The following is a 14,757-nucleotide window of genomic DNA, read 5'->3' on the forward strand; positions in this document are numbered from 1 at the left end:
AAACTAGAAAATATCAACAATAAATTTATCCTACAATGAGAAAACAAAGATTGGGGGCTCACCAAGCTGCAAAACTTTGTTTCATTTAGGGAAATGGATGAGTTGGGTTTTACTGGAGATGAGTAGGCATTTTTTGCAGACTATTCATAGAACTCTTTCTTTGAAAGGTTCTTTGCACTGGTGCTTTTAAAGATTTTTTTCCACTGACTGCACTTTGATGTTTTCTTTTCTCTGTGGGGCTCTCTGTAGCTGTTTTGTTAGTACTTTAGTTCACTTTTGAAGTATGTTCCCTGTCAAGGTCTTCATCAAGGTGGCTATTGCTTCTAAGCTTTTTCAAGGCATTGATTTTGAATTACTTGCATTGGATGGCTGTTCCTGCTCATCACCACCACCACCACACACCTCCTCTACAGCCCTCAGTTGTTCCATTTCTTTAATCAATACCTCTCTGGGAGACAAGTAACTCTGAAATGTCCATGGCTCATCTAATCTGATTTGCATCCTGCCTTGTTGACTGCTTACTGTTGTCATTTAGCAATAGAAAGCGCTTCATTGTCAGTGGCTTTTAATTGGTTCATGGGAAAGATTAATGAATAATGCTACAACAATTCAAGACAACCGAGATGGTATTGGGCAATAACTGCTGTTTTGCCTGCTTCATCTATCACAATGTTGATATACAAATGGCCCCTGCTCCTACTCTACCCATCTATAGAAGGCAATGGAGTGTTTACCCAATAGTCTTTAAAGAGACCATTGGACACCATTGCAACCCTAGGGTCTAGCACAAATAAAAGTCTTGGCTGCTCCTAGTCTGTCTGAGCCTTGGACTCACGCCCAAGATTGCCTGCTCCCCACTTCATCCGAGATGCAGCTGTTGGAAGCTCAACATGGGATTAATGCAGGGATGTCTAGATGTACAAGTTCAGATGTACGAGTAATGTGGAAATGCAGGATATTGGAGAGCAATGTTAACACAAAACAACATTTTAAGGGTTGACGTTAAGTGAGGATTTAGAACTTAGAACATAGAACACTACAGCACAAACAGGCCCTTCGGCCCACAAGTTGCACTGATCATATCTACTTTCTACTCAATTAGATTGTAAGGATGGATGAAATGACTGATCAATAAAATGAATAGTATGTAACCTTCAGATTAGTTACTTTATTAGTGAGCACAAAGAATGAATCTAAAATAAAAACAATGGGTGCAGTTCTCCCATTTGCACTCTTAAGTGACCCTGCTGGCATTAGCAGCATCTGTCAGGTGAGATTCAGCCATCTTAACTAATTATATATATGTAAGCCTGGCCTTTTAGAGATCAGGCGGCATTTATAAATTGCACCCTCTTCTCAGTGCTGACAGCCTCCATTCTCTATAATGGACATGGCGACACCCGCTGGCAAGGGGAGCACTCCCAACCGACCCTCATCAACTTAAAGAATGGGTCACCATGCAGAGGCCTCAACACCATTCACAGAAAGACACTCCCAGATGCCTCCCCGGACCGCTAGTGCCAACTTGTACTGCCCACTGGCAGTGACCTAGTGCCTTGTATTCTGAAGGGATTAGGGGAAAGGAGATAAGCAGAGTGCCAAAGGGACCTCTGCCACTGCCAGGCTGCTGAGAGAGGGTTCCCCTAAGGGACTGGGGGCAGATGGGGGCTTGGGTGGCCTTGGACTGGGGAAAGGGCTTGACCTTAGGACTGTGCCCCAGGATAGTGGTTGAATGGCTGCACTTGGCCTAGTTTCCCTGGGAAAGGTGATGTTCAGTTTCAGGATGGTGAATTCAAACACCACTCTGGGACAAGATATTCATTATGGCCTATGTCCCCTAAAACCTTTGAAGTTTCCTGGTCACTTTGACATCCGTGCCCCTAGGATACCTGGAAACCTTCAAAATCACTGCAGCACTCCATTCCACAATAGGGATTAGCCCAGGTGTTAAAAGCCCTCTCTAAAGTGCTCTTATAGAAATGACCGGTCAGAATTTCCCGGGAGATCCCAATGCTTTCTCGCATAGCCAACAATTGCTGTTAAACTCCTTTGCAGTGCTTTGCTGGTCAGTTTCACTGGGGGGCAGGGGAGTACCACTGAAAGGTTAGCATTTGGTGTCTGCATCCTTTGAAGTAGTTTGATTGACAGGTATGGGTTATTTACTCAGGAGCAAAGAGCAGTGTTTGTTTTTCTTTTTCTTCACAGTTAAATGCATCTTGAGTGCTTTGTGAACACTATGGTTAGAAAAGAGGAAATTGCACTTTATAAAATACTCAACTTGTCAGTAGAGGTCTCAGTGGTTTATAAGCATTGCCATGAGGTTGGACACATTGGATTCAGCAGTCAGTCAGGATTCTTGCCAGGGGCTAGCTGGGTAGGTGAAGCCTGATCAGTGTTCAAGTGATGCTGCTAAAATGTTGTATGTGCAAATGACCTTTACATTTCTTATGTCTGTTTCATTCTTATTGCAAATTATTACTTTGTTTGAATTTATGACAATGTGACTAATTTGAACAGCACTGAAATGTTCTTTTTACTGAGGAATTTTTTTTTAGCCCTCAAAGTTTTTTTTTAATAAATGTAATATATTTTCTCCCCACGTTATTTAATTTGCACATATATGGACCAGTAATCCAGAAACCCAGGTCAAATCCCACCATAGCGTGTGGTGAAATTTGAATTCAATAAATATCAGAAACAAAATGCCTGATGATGACCCTGAAATCATTGTCAATTGTTGTAAAAACACATCTGGTTCCCTAATGTCCTTTAGGGTCAGAAATCTGCCGCCCTCCATGGTCCATCCTACATGTAAGTCCAGATCCACAGATTGTTAAACGCCCTCTGAAATGACCCAGCAAGCAATTTATTTCAAGGGCAATTAGGGATGGACAATAAATGCAGGCCCTGCCAACGACACTCGCAGCTCATGAATAAATAAAAAAAAGCATGCAGAATTTCAAAACTATAACTTCAGGACTTCCCTGACAGTCAATGAGCAGAAAGAACTAGGCTGATGTAGAGTTTTTTTTTCAAGAAAATGTTGGCTCAGTATTGTAAAACCATAATTACAAAGAACAACCCAGCACGGGAAACAGGCCCTTCAGCCCAACGAGCCTGCGCCACCGCATCACCCTACACCTATTCTACCCTGCGTGTCTACGAATGGAACCCCTAACTTAGCCAGATTCAGGGGAGAATAGTGTCAATTTGGTAAAACCAATCAGCCTAAGAGCACATCTTTGGGGTGTGGGAGGAAACCGAAGCGCCCGGAGGAAACCCACGCAACCACAGGGAGAATGTGCAAACTCCCACAGACACAGGCCCAAATCCATGTATTTGCACAGCTAGCAGTGCTAGTCACTGAGCTGTTGCGGCGCCCATCTACCAGTCCAGGATCAAGCATACACACCGACACGAAGTACTAGGCCACTCCCGGAACCTCCAAGAGCAGCCCACGCACGACCCACCGTGTGCATGCCCCTCGTTTGACACGAGGTGGACCTCCACCTGCGGAACAAAAAGACAAAAACGTTAATCTTACAAGTCTGCTTTTCCAGTGTCTCCCGAGGTTCTAACCTTATTTAATAGCCCCTACCATAACCCTCCATCCTCGTTTCACTCATGTGTCTATCTAACTGAACCTTAAACGAGTCCAATGTTCCTGCCTCCACCACCCTACTCAGTAGCGCGTTCCATACCCCCACAACTCTCTACATAAAGAACCTTCCTCTCACTTCCAAATTATACCTCTCCCCCCTCACCCTTAAATCATGACCTCTCGTATTTGTTCCCAGTCTAGGGAGCAGTCTCTCACTATTAACTCTATCTATTCCCTTCAGTATCTTATATACCTCTATCATGTCCCCCCTCAATCTCCGTCTTTCCAAGGAGAATAGTCCCAGTTTCTCCAACCTTTCCTCGTAACCCAGCCCCTCCATGCCAGGCAACATCCTGGTAAACCTCCTCTGCACCCTTTCCAGAGACTCCACGTCCTTCCGGTAGTAAGGTGACCAGAACTGGACGCAGTACTCCAAATGCGGTCTAACCAACGTTCTATACAACTGAAGCATTAGACGGCAGCTTTTATACTCTATACCCCTTCCTATAAAGGCTAACATTCCATAAGCCTTCCTAACAACCTTCTCCACTTGTGACGCAACCTTCATGGATTTGTGAACCTGCACTCCCAGGTCCCTCTGTATTTCTATACTCCTAATCTGTCTACCTTTTATCACATAGCTCCTCTCTGCATTATTCCTTCCAATTATGCCATTGTCCCAAGTTTTGATGAAACAAAATCAGTGTCATTCTAGTTAACCATGTGTGTATTATACATCGTAACCAATGTGTGTATTATATACCGTAACCAAGTAGGTGCTTATAAAGGAATTTGAACCATTTGTTGAATTTTATTTTCTGAGTTTTATTTTCTTAACCTGAGTTTAATTTTTCACTGTTATTTTCTTCTGTGTGGTTTGTAGTGCCCTCCAGGAATGAAGCAACAGGTCTTGATTTTCTATACAAAATTACTAGGAAGGATCAAACAACCCCTACTGCCACACATAAATGTCCACAGACCCGTCCAGGTATGATCTCGCTGCAGCATCTAAAAGTGACAGGTGCAGACATTCTGCCACAGTGATGTGCTGAATATTTTTGGAATTGTACAAATGCGTGCTTTCTGTGTTGTAAACAGGTGAACTAGCAGCAAGTCGAGTTTGAGTGCAGAATATTATAAAATAAAACTTAAGGAATATTTGGCAGTTATTCCAGAATTGAAAACATGAGTCTTCAAACTCCCTTATCTTGCAAAGGAGTTGCTCTTGCAGCCCTTAGCTTGGTGGGCCATTGCTTTGTCCAGCGTAGAGCTAAGCCATACAAATAAGGAAGGCCCAAGCTTGGATTTAATCTTTGAAGAGCTAGGTGTTCAATATCTGTGTAGCAATTATTGCATGGATTTAGTAATAGTGTTCCAGACTAGCCTGGAAAATGTATCCTTTTTGCAATGCAGTGACCCATTCTGCAAGGTATGTTTTTGAAGATGTCAGTTGCATACTGGTCCAAAGTCTATTGTGGAATCCCCAGCAATCTAAACTTGCATGTGAAGAATATCTCCTTGGGAGGAGTATCAGAAGATGGGCAGCAGTTCATCTGGGCCTACTAAACAGGATTTAGTCTTGGCTATCACATTTATGCATGGGGAATGGTTCCTTCATCAATGCACCCAAGGCTGCTGGCACTTGAGGAGTTGTATATCAGCATGAATTGTTGGATTAAAGATTGGGCTGTTGTGGAAAAAGGTGAAACAAGCCCATTTTCTATTATCCTGGCATAAACCAATGTTATGATAAATGAGTTAACTATTGGCATTTTCAGTTTGGCAAACTGTTATATTTTATACCATACTGACTAAAATTGGCTAAGAATGTTTCAGAGATTGAGCCTAGGTTCTTCCTCATCCATATGAATAGCACCTGCTCATTTAGTGCAAATGTACAAAATATTTTTTTTAATTTTTTTTTAAATATTCACTTTCCTGCTACATATTTCTTTTTACAGAAATTAATTCGACTTTGTGGTGAAGTCCTTGCTGCCCCAACAGAAAATGAGGAAATACAATTTCTCTGCATAGTCTGTGCAAAATTGAAACAAGATCCCTATTTGGTCAACTTTTTTCTAGAGGTTTGTATAACATGTTATGACCGTAACTTCTGTCTAATTCATGGGTGTTCCTTTTGTTACTTGAGTTTCTTGAGTTTTGAATAATTGATGTGATGGTATTATTGACCAGAAAAAGACTTAAATGGAAAAATTGTGCCTGATGCCGCCTCCGCTTCTCAGTAGGTTTTATATATATTAATACATATGTGAGGAAGTTGCTATTAACTATTAAAACTATCTTGCTCCACCTTTCCTAATAAATATGCAGCTAGATTGTTGTTGGTTTTTTGGGCCATCATTTCAATCGGATATAGTACTATATTGATGTAACAGAATTCAACCGATTCTGGTTATTTATTGGCTAGCATGAAAATTATTGTTCATAAAAATCCAATTGGTTCACTGATACCTTTCCAACAGAAGAAGAATCTGCTATCCCTACCTAGTTTGTCCTACATGATCTACATCATTTGCTGCACTCCTAATGCTTTCTGAAGTAGCCAAGCAAGCCAGTGAAATATAAAAACTCAGCAAATGATGTGTGCCATGCCTCTAACTATAATGTCTGTTCAAGCTTGTCAAATTAGATAGTATACATTAGATATAAAAGTATATGGTTGTTTAAAAACTATTTAATTTTTATTTATGACAGACGTTGAGTACTGGCCAAGCAGCAGCATGATCACAACAGTAAGAGAATACTATCTAACATTACTGCTACAGGACTTCCTTACTGACAGAACACATCCTTGTTCTGGAAGCTTTCTGTTATGGAAAGTTTAATGTAGCTCCACATTGGTGCACAGATTTTCTCCCTGTATACCTTTCCTTATTTTTGATGTGTGTTAGCTGTTCTGTAATTCTTTTTATTAATTGGTTTTCTAATGAACTTTTTAACACTTGTCTAAAGTGATGATGCCCTTTTGAGGTCCTTGTATCCAGCACTGTTAAACATCAGTTACTTTTCACCCAGCATATTCTATACCTGTCGGATAGCAGCTGAGATCACGAAACCATAGCATTTGCATGTCCTCAAATCCCAGGGTTTTTCAAAAGTATTTCCACACAGCAGGTACTTAGTTATAAAATATCATCAGTTTGAATATTCCCAAACATTGATCAGCTATTTCAAAATATTACATTCCAAAGCTACGTTATTATGTTCAACTTTCACATAGTTACAGCACACTCAGTGTCAACACAAAGCATAAGCAAAATTCCCATCGATTTCTGCAGTTTTCCTGATTCACTTATTTCATCCTGGTTTCCTGCGTTCGCCCTAAGTTATCATCCAATAAGGTTTAAGATAGTTATTGATAAATCCAATAAGGAACTTAGGAGAAACTTAGAAACCCAAAGAGCAGTTAATTTGTTTAAAGCATAAAATTTTTATCCTGGTGGAACTTGTTACCACAGGGAGGAGCTAAAGAATTTAAGGGAAGTCGCATAAACTACTGCCTAATAGATAGAAGAGGTAACCATAGAATCCTACAGTGCAGAAGGAGGCCATTCGGCCCATTGAGCCTGCACTGACCACAATCCCACCCAGGCCATATCCCCATAACCCCATGCCTTTACCCAAGGTAACCCCTCAAACTAAAGGGCAATTTACCATGGCCAATCCACCTAACCCGCTCATCTTTGGGCTGTGGGAGGAAACCAGAGCATCCAGACAAAAGACACGCAGAGAATGAGCAAACTCCACACTGGCAGTGACCCAAGAAATGGGAATCGAACCCAGGTCCCTGCTGCTGTGAGACAGCAGTGCTAACCATTGTTCCCTGACCTTGCGTCACACTGCATTAGGGTAGCATGGAAATAAATCATTGTGGAAGTGGAAAAAGGAAACAAAGTTGTGAAGAATGAAGATATTTGAAAAAGCATTCACCTAACCTGTTTTTATCATTCTTCCCAATGTGGAGGAGACAAAACCATGGATGGCATATTAAGTATACAATCAGAGTGGGTGAAGTGCAGATAGATTATTGTCCTGTGTAAGATTGGTTTCTTAAGTTAATAATTGATGGCAAACTGATGCATATAAATGTAAAAATCTATTTCTTAACAACCCACATTTGGCAGTATTATTGTACAAACGGATTGTTGTGCAGAGGTTTTCCTGGTTATAGGTAGAACTCCAGAGAGATGATAGGACATAAAGGTTTTTGCACCCAGTTAGTACTAATTTATATTTATATTTGATCAAACTTGCCTAAAAATCAGAGCAGTATTATTGTTTGCTGAGGAGGAAACCATGCAGATTCTATTTTTTTTTCAAAATGGAACAACATCGTTTTCCAAATACTTCAGGTATAAAATGTTTATTTTAAATTGGCCTGAAACTGAAAAGACTCTTCTTTGCAATGCCTAACTTGGTATTTGAAAATTTCATGCTTTAAACAAATTAAACATTATGGTTTTTCCAATGACAGCTTGTGCTTAATGTACCTTTCATTCATTTATATAATCCGTGCTCTTCAGAGAGTTTTCAAGCCACTGAAATCAGAAATTTGCAGGGTTTAACATGATTGCATTTAGAATTGGTTTCTATTTTGTACATATGAAATGTTACACTACAGGATCACTGTTGAGTGCAAAGAATTAGTTTCACACAGGTGTGAATTCCCCCATCGTATCTTTTTGCTGATGCCCACTATGTCAGTTCAGGAAAACCTGCTGGAGGTCCGCTTGAAATTAATTTTTCATGGGATGCAGATTAAGGCCCCACTGGAATCTTCCACTCATGCTCAATTCTCCACCACACCAGCGGGAATTCACATCAGTCCAAAACATGTCTGGAACAAGTTGCGTGCAGATTGTGGAACTCGGGTAAGCAATGCCTGTGGCTGCATCCAGAGTTCAGGATGGAGGCCACCAGCAACCCTGGATCCTGAAATACCACAGCAGTGGGTCAGGGGAGCATCTACAGGCTGATCTTTTAGATTTGTCATTGAGGAGATCCATGTTACAGTGACAGAATGTTTCTGGAGATCCATCTTTATTTGCAGGGTGTACATCTTCTTTCTTCAATGGTGGATCAGTGATACTGCCACCTTTTCAGTGTGGCACCTGAATATGATGGTGGATTGTGTATCATCAGGCTTGCCTTGCCATGGAATATGGCCAGTTCAAGCCCAGAAGCTGTGGCATAGTTTACTGCAAGTCTCTGCACTGGGGAACACCCATGCCCTTGCCACAGGACTTACTCTGCAGATAGGGGAATTCCACCCATAGTTTAAATAAAACCAAAGTCACTTGCTGCAAAATGTCATGATTTTGCTTTAAGTCATAGTTTGACCCCATCTCTGATAGATGAGCTTGTATTGATTCTTCAGTACTTATTTATAACAAAACTAATATTTACTAATACTGAAATTTACTCAACAAAATTTGTCAGTCAGCTGTTAAAATCAGTGAAGGATACATGTCTTTTTAAAGAATTGCTTGAAAAAGTTATTTCACTACACTCTGAGGAACACATAAACCAAACACTGCTTGTATAATCTGTTCACAAGACGTTTGCATATAAGAGTAAGCTTTTCAAAATTAAAATATACTAAATAGTGAGGATGATTCTCCCAGCCCACTGCAGGTTGGAAGACTTCAGCGGAGGCCATTTCACGGGCTCCTCATGGGGTGCCACAGCCTCTAGAAGTCTCTGGCAGCCAGATATCTGGCACCGTCAGCTCCGCGCCAGAAATCAGCTCAGAACTGCATGATTTTGTAGATGCTGTTTTGAATAAAATTTAAATTCCATTAGCGAGCCTGGGGCTGAAATCTCTGGGCCCGCTAGCATCTCCTTCCTCCCGGCCAGGAGTGTTTCACTCCAGTGGGTTTACAATTTCTCCCATTAGATGGATTATCGTTAGCTCCCTGTTGGTAACGGGGAGCTAGTGACCCGACCTAACTGTGGGTGAAGGGGTCGGGGGTAAGGAGGGGTGCCCCCGGGCATTGCCAGCCTGGCCCCCAGCAGTGCCCAAGGCCATGTGGCACTGCTCACAGGGCATCAGGGAGTACCAAGGGGTGGGGCCTGTTGGGGATGGAGAATGGTGGGGTGGGGTGGGGGATCCCACGGCCACTCTAAATAAGGATCTTGGGCAGAGGGAGGGAGGTCAGAATCAAGGTGGACATCGGCGACGGGGAGGGGAGGTGGTGTAGCAGGCTGTCAGCTTGCCCAAGGGCGAGTCAGCCTGAAGAGTGTGAGGGTTGGTGGGGTGGTCAAGGCTAGCCTGGATATGTTCACGATGCCAGGTTCACCTGTTTAATTTTAGGATCGGGAATGTTGAAATAATTTACTTATCTAACCTAAATTGGAAGATGTGGAGACGTTTGTGGAATAATATATCATGGTTCTAAACCTAACTGAAACTGAATCTCAAATCACAACTCGATTTGTGCTAACCAGTGTTTATTAAACACTATATTTTGGCTTTTTTGGTAAAATAGTATGAGATTTTCCACCATTCTTTTATTCTAAAACCTATTTGTTCTGTGAACAAGTATCACGATCTGTATTCCAACAGAATACACATGAGTAGTCAGGTTACATAACTACATGGCTTCCTCATCAGTACATGCGTGGACTATGGTTAGGTGCAGTAAAAGAGCACAATTAACAGTTTTACTCAAAAGATAATTTAACTTCAGAATGATAAACCTCCAACAGTTCCCATTGTTTAGCTGATTCGTTAACATTCCTGAATATTTTTACTTTTGCCCAGGTCGAAGCAAATACACTTTTGTGTCCTGCACCCCCATCTATCTTTAGCCTTCTCTCCAACAGAAGTGGGGATATTTGCTGAGGATTGCACAATGTTTGGTGCCATTTGCAACGTCTCAGATAATGAAGCAGTCCTTGTTTGTAGTAGGACCTGGACAATATTCAGGCTTGGCTGCTAATGGCAAGTAACATTTATGCCACACAAGTGCCAGGCAATAACCATCTCTGACAGTAGAGAATTCAACCATCCTACGTTGACATTCAATGGCATTATTATTGCTAAATCCCCCCCATCCACATTTTGTGGGGGCGGGTACCATTGGTCAGAAACTTAACAGGATCAGCCAAACAAATACCATGGCTACAAGAGGAAGTCAGGGGCTGGGAATTCTGCAGTGTGTAACTCCTCCTGGCTCCCCAAAGCCTGTCCACTATCTACAAGGCTCAAGTCAGGATGTGGTGAAATACTCTGCCCTTGTCTCAGTGTGTAACTCTGATAACACTTGAGAAACTTGATACCATCCAGGGCAAAGCAAATTGAGTAATGCCCCATCCACCACTTTAAATATTTCTTCTCTCTACCACTGGCACATATTGGCAACAGTGTGGACCATCAAAAGATTCTTTGTGACAGCTTGCCAGCAGCTTCCAAACTTGCAACCTCTATCACCTTGAAGGCTGTGCAGCCATTGCATAGGAACACCACACCTGCAAGGCCACATCCAAGTCACACACCATCCTGACTTGAAATTATATTGCCATTCCTTCACTATCACTGAGTCAAAATCCTGGAATTCCCTAACAGCAATGTAGGTATATCTCTAACCACATGGACTGCAGGGATTCAGAAAGCGGTTGACAATCAACTTAAGGGGAATTAGGAATGGACAGTGAACACTGGGCTTGCCAGTGACACAATTTTTTTTAAAACCTGAAGAAATAAATCTTAACAGTTAATTGTAAATCATAATGGAATAGTTAAGTGAAATGATAAAGTTTTGAAGCAAGGTAACATATTATTGATGAAAATAGACCAGCATACTCCAAAAGCTTTCCACATCTTCTCGCTTTAATGTGGCTGTAGGTAAGTTGATAAAAACTATAATTTCAGGCTGTGAGAGTGATTCATCCTTTTTAAGTCTTCATCCTTCTTAAATCTTCATCCTTCTTAAGAGTTTGCTCGAACAAATCAGTGTTTTGTGCATATATTATTAATTCAACGAACCAAAAACTTAATTGCTCTCCTGGGCAGCTTAGGTTTTTCTTTAGCTTTACACTATAAACCAAATGTTTCCCTTTTCTAGAATAAATCTCCAAGAGTTACAGGAGGTGCCAGCTCACAGAAAACAGAAGTCGACGTTCCAGACAAAACAGTTGTGTCTGAAGACTTATCATCAGAAACTGAACAAGCCCAGCCTTCTGAAACAAACACAAGTCCAGGACTTTGCAATGCTACCTGTAGAGCTGTGATCAGCCCATTGGACAGCAGTAGCGAGTCATCTCAATACAGAACTGATCTATCAGCATCATTAGATAACATAACCTTTTCCCCACAAACAGCCACTGCAAAGTCCTCTGATCTCTGTCAAAACCAAGATTACAACCTGGTGAATTCATTAATAAACCTCAGTAAAAGTCCGGTAGGTGTGCTTATAAATGTGCATACAGACCACTTTCATTTGATGCTGCAATTGTATAATTTATTGACTCGTTCAGAATCAAATTTTTATGGTGGTACTTTTGGAACAAATTGAGACACATATCTAAATACAGTATACGAAATAGCAGCATTTGTCTTGGTATTTTAATGAGAAAAACGAACAATTAATTTACAATGAAGTGGAAGACAGTTTTGGAAAAATAATGATAGTTATTTTCATATTTACTTCATTAAACATTCAAGTTTAATGTTTTATAAACATGTTAATTTGCATCCACCTGTTTTCAAAAATCTACTAAAATCCACTTAGAAGGCTGATGCTGAAAGGAACCTTTTGCTTAACCTTATAACTAGTGTAGTTTTTGCTGCATTCTTGAAAGCTTGCAATAAAAATATTTGATGCAAATGTGGAAAATGTTCAGAACAGTTTGATGTAAGGTTTGGTTGTACTTTAAAAATGCATGAATAACTCATTTCAGAAAATGAGCTGAATTATGTTATGAACTTGTATTCTCTATCTGTAGAACCAATCAGTTTTCTGTCTGTATTTCAGGATGGTCGAATTGTTGTTAAAGCATCTGAAGGTCTAATGCTGCTGGTTAGTTTACCAGAGCCAGCAGCTGCAAAGTGCCTGACTGACAACACTTCTCTATGCCAATTGCTTACAGAAAGACTGGGCACGCTTTATAGAGCGCTCCCACAGTCGATAGATCCTATGGATATTGAATCTTTGGAGTCAGTTAACTGGGGGTAAGTAGAAAATCATATCTTGAGTTTTTTTTAAGAGATATATTTACAGAGAAGCTTGTATTGGTGAGTACAAACAGTACTGAACAAACATATTCAGACAGTTTGCAATAATTATCCTTAAAAATAGGTTTGTCTGCTAAATGGAAATGTGGCTCTGTTTCTTTAACTATTTAAAATCTGCTACAATTATAGGGAGGCTATGCGCCAGACAAGCAGTGACCCTCGTTCTCTTACTGTATTGTACTTGTGAATCAAATAGCGGTATATAGCAATTTGATTATACTAGAGAGGGTACTGATGTCCTCCAGTAATCAAAATTATGAAATATTTGGGACCATTAGGCTGCTGGTGAGGAAAGAATCATTAATTTCCATTAATCAAATTTTGACTTGTTTCTCGTAAATATAATTTTTAAAACGTTTCTTTACCTTCAAGCTAAATGTATGATTGAAGTAAAACTAAATGTGATCAAATGGGTTTTTAAAATATGTTGAATGTTGATTCACACTTAAAGATTAGCAATTACAATTCTGGCTACAATACAGGATATTAATAACTAGCCGATGCTGCATCCACTCAGTGAGAAGAACATGTTATTTTGAACTGTTGTCCCATATCTCCTGCCAATCACTTAATAGTGTAGCCAAAAGCATATTTATATGACAAGATCATTGATATTAAAGGGCTATTTGTACCTTGTGCTGATGTTAAAGTTGTAGTTTACTCAACGATGATTAGAATCTGACTGGAGAGAAGCAGTGTCGTAGGCAGCGTCAGACTACATAGAGTATCAGTTGTGTTGTAACAAGCTGACGCAGTCAGAATTTGTCTGTTTCATTATTGTCCATGATCAAAGTCTTTTAATGTAAGAGGTGAGTATGTTTTTTAGCCTTAGAGTGGTTTAGCTCAATATAAATGTTTCCAGGAGCAAGCTTTTGTGAAATTAAAAATAAAGATTATTTATTAATACATGTGCCATCTCACACACCCACAAAGAAAGGTTGGATACAGATGTGAAAAAACAATATAATTACAATCTAGAATTATTACAGTTTTTGTAACAGGCCTGTTTTTAGATTAATTTATGCTCTAGTGGCAATCTTGTAAATGCAGAGGATTCTCAGTAAGATGCGAAGCTGCTTGTAGTTGAACTTTCAGGAGGTTGGATAAGTTGGGGAAAAGAGTCCCCCTCCCACTTTCAAGGTATAGCTGTATATTATCTTGGCTGCATAGATGTCTTGCTGCTGGTTTGATGGCTTAGATGATGCTTCTGATAATACCTATGTCAGAAAAGCTTGTTGTTATATTTTAAAAACAGGTGACAAGCGTGGCTGTCTTACCATGTGACCTGTTACAATTGAGAAGTTCCTTTCTAATAAGTTGCTATGTTAGGCCAGTAAACATTCCATTTTGTGGCTTTTTGACCCTGTGAGTTTCAGACAGCCAAGGTATGTGTATTTGGGATGAGGAGCCATCAGAATACAATTAAACATCTATGAGATCTTTTCCATATTCATCTACTACCCATTGATTTTTGATGTCTCTATTGCCCATAGAGAAGCAGAAGGACAAGCCGGGTATTATGTTATAGTCTTTTCTGTTGACAGTGCATCCTGAACAAAAGGATATGTCAATTTCACAAGTGGCTGTGATTGTCCATATTTTAATTAGATATTTTTTTAATTAGATATTTAATTTGATTGGTTTAGCTCAATATAAATGTTTCCAGGAGCAAGCTTTTGTGAATTTAAAAATAAAGATTATTTATTAGTACATGTGCCATCTCGCACACCCAGGAAGAAAAAACAATATAATTACAATCTAGAAGGGGCTGTCTGAAGATGAATACTACCAAGTCAAATGAGTCATCATGAACAGCTTTTGGAGACTGCTTTTGAAAATATAGCTTTAAAGTTTGTATTTTCTTTTTGTATGTACTGGGATGACAAAGTGCTTAGGAATC

The 14,757-nt window shown here is 40.1% G+C and overlaps 1 protein-coding gene across 1 annotated transcript in view; it reads left to right on the forward strand.

Moving 5' to 3' along the window:
• The window catches only part of fhip2a (FHF complex subunit HOOK interacting protein 2), a 63,217-nt gene that overhangs the window by 26,789 nt on the left and 21,671 nt on the right, over nucleotides 1–14,757 (forward strand). Inside the window, exons 4-7 of the mRNA XM_080205828.1 lie at nucleotides 4,485–4,589; nucleotides 5,563–5,685; nucleotides 11,689–12,024; nucleotides 12,598–12,794. Coding sequence (XP_080061954.1) covers nucleotides 4,485–4,589; nucleotides 5,563–5,685; nucleotides 11,689–12,024; nucleotides 12,598–12,794 — 761 coding nt within the window. The remainder of the gene's footprint in view (nucleotides 1–4,484; nucleotides 4,590–5,562; nucleotides 5,686–11,688; nucleotides 12,025–12,597; nucleotides 12,795–14,757) is intronic.

Source organism: Carcharhinus amblyrhynchos, chromosome 17 (genome assembly GCF_965287045.1).
Source record: "Carcharhinus amblyrhynchos chromosome 17, sCarAmb.v2.hapA, whole genome shotgun sequence".
NCBI classification, from domain to species: domain Eukaryota; kingdom Metazoa; phylum Chordata; class Chondrichthyes; order Carcharhiniformes; family Carcharhinidae; genus Carcharhinus; species Carcharhinus amblyrhynchos.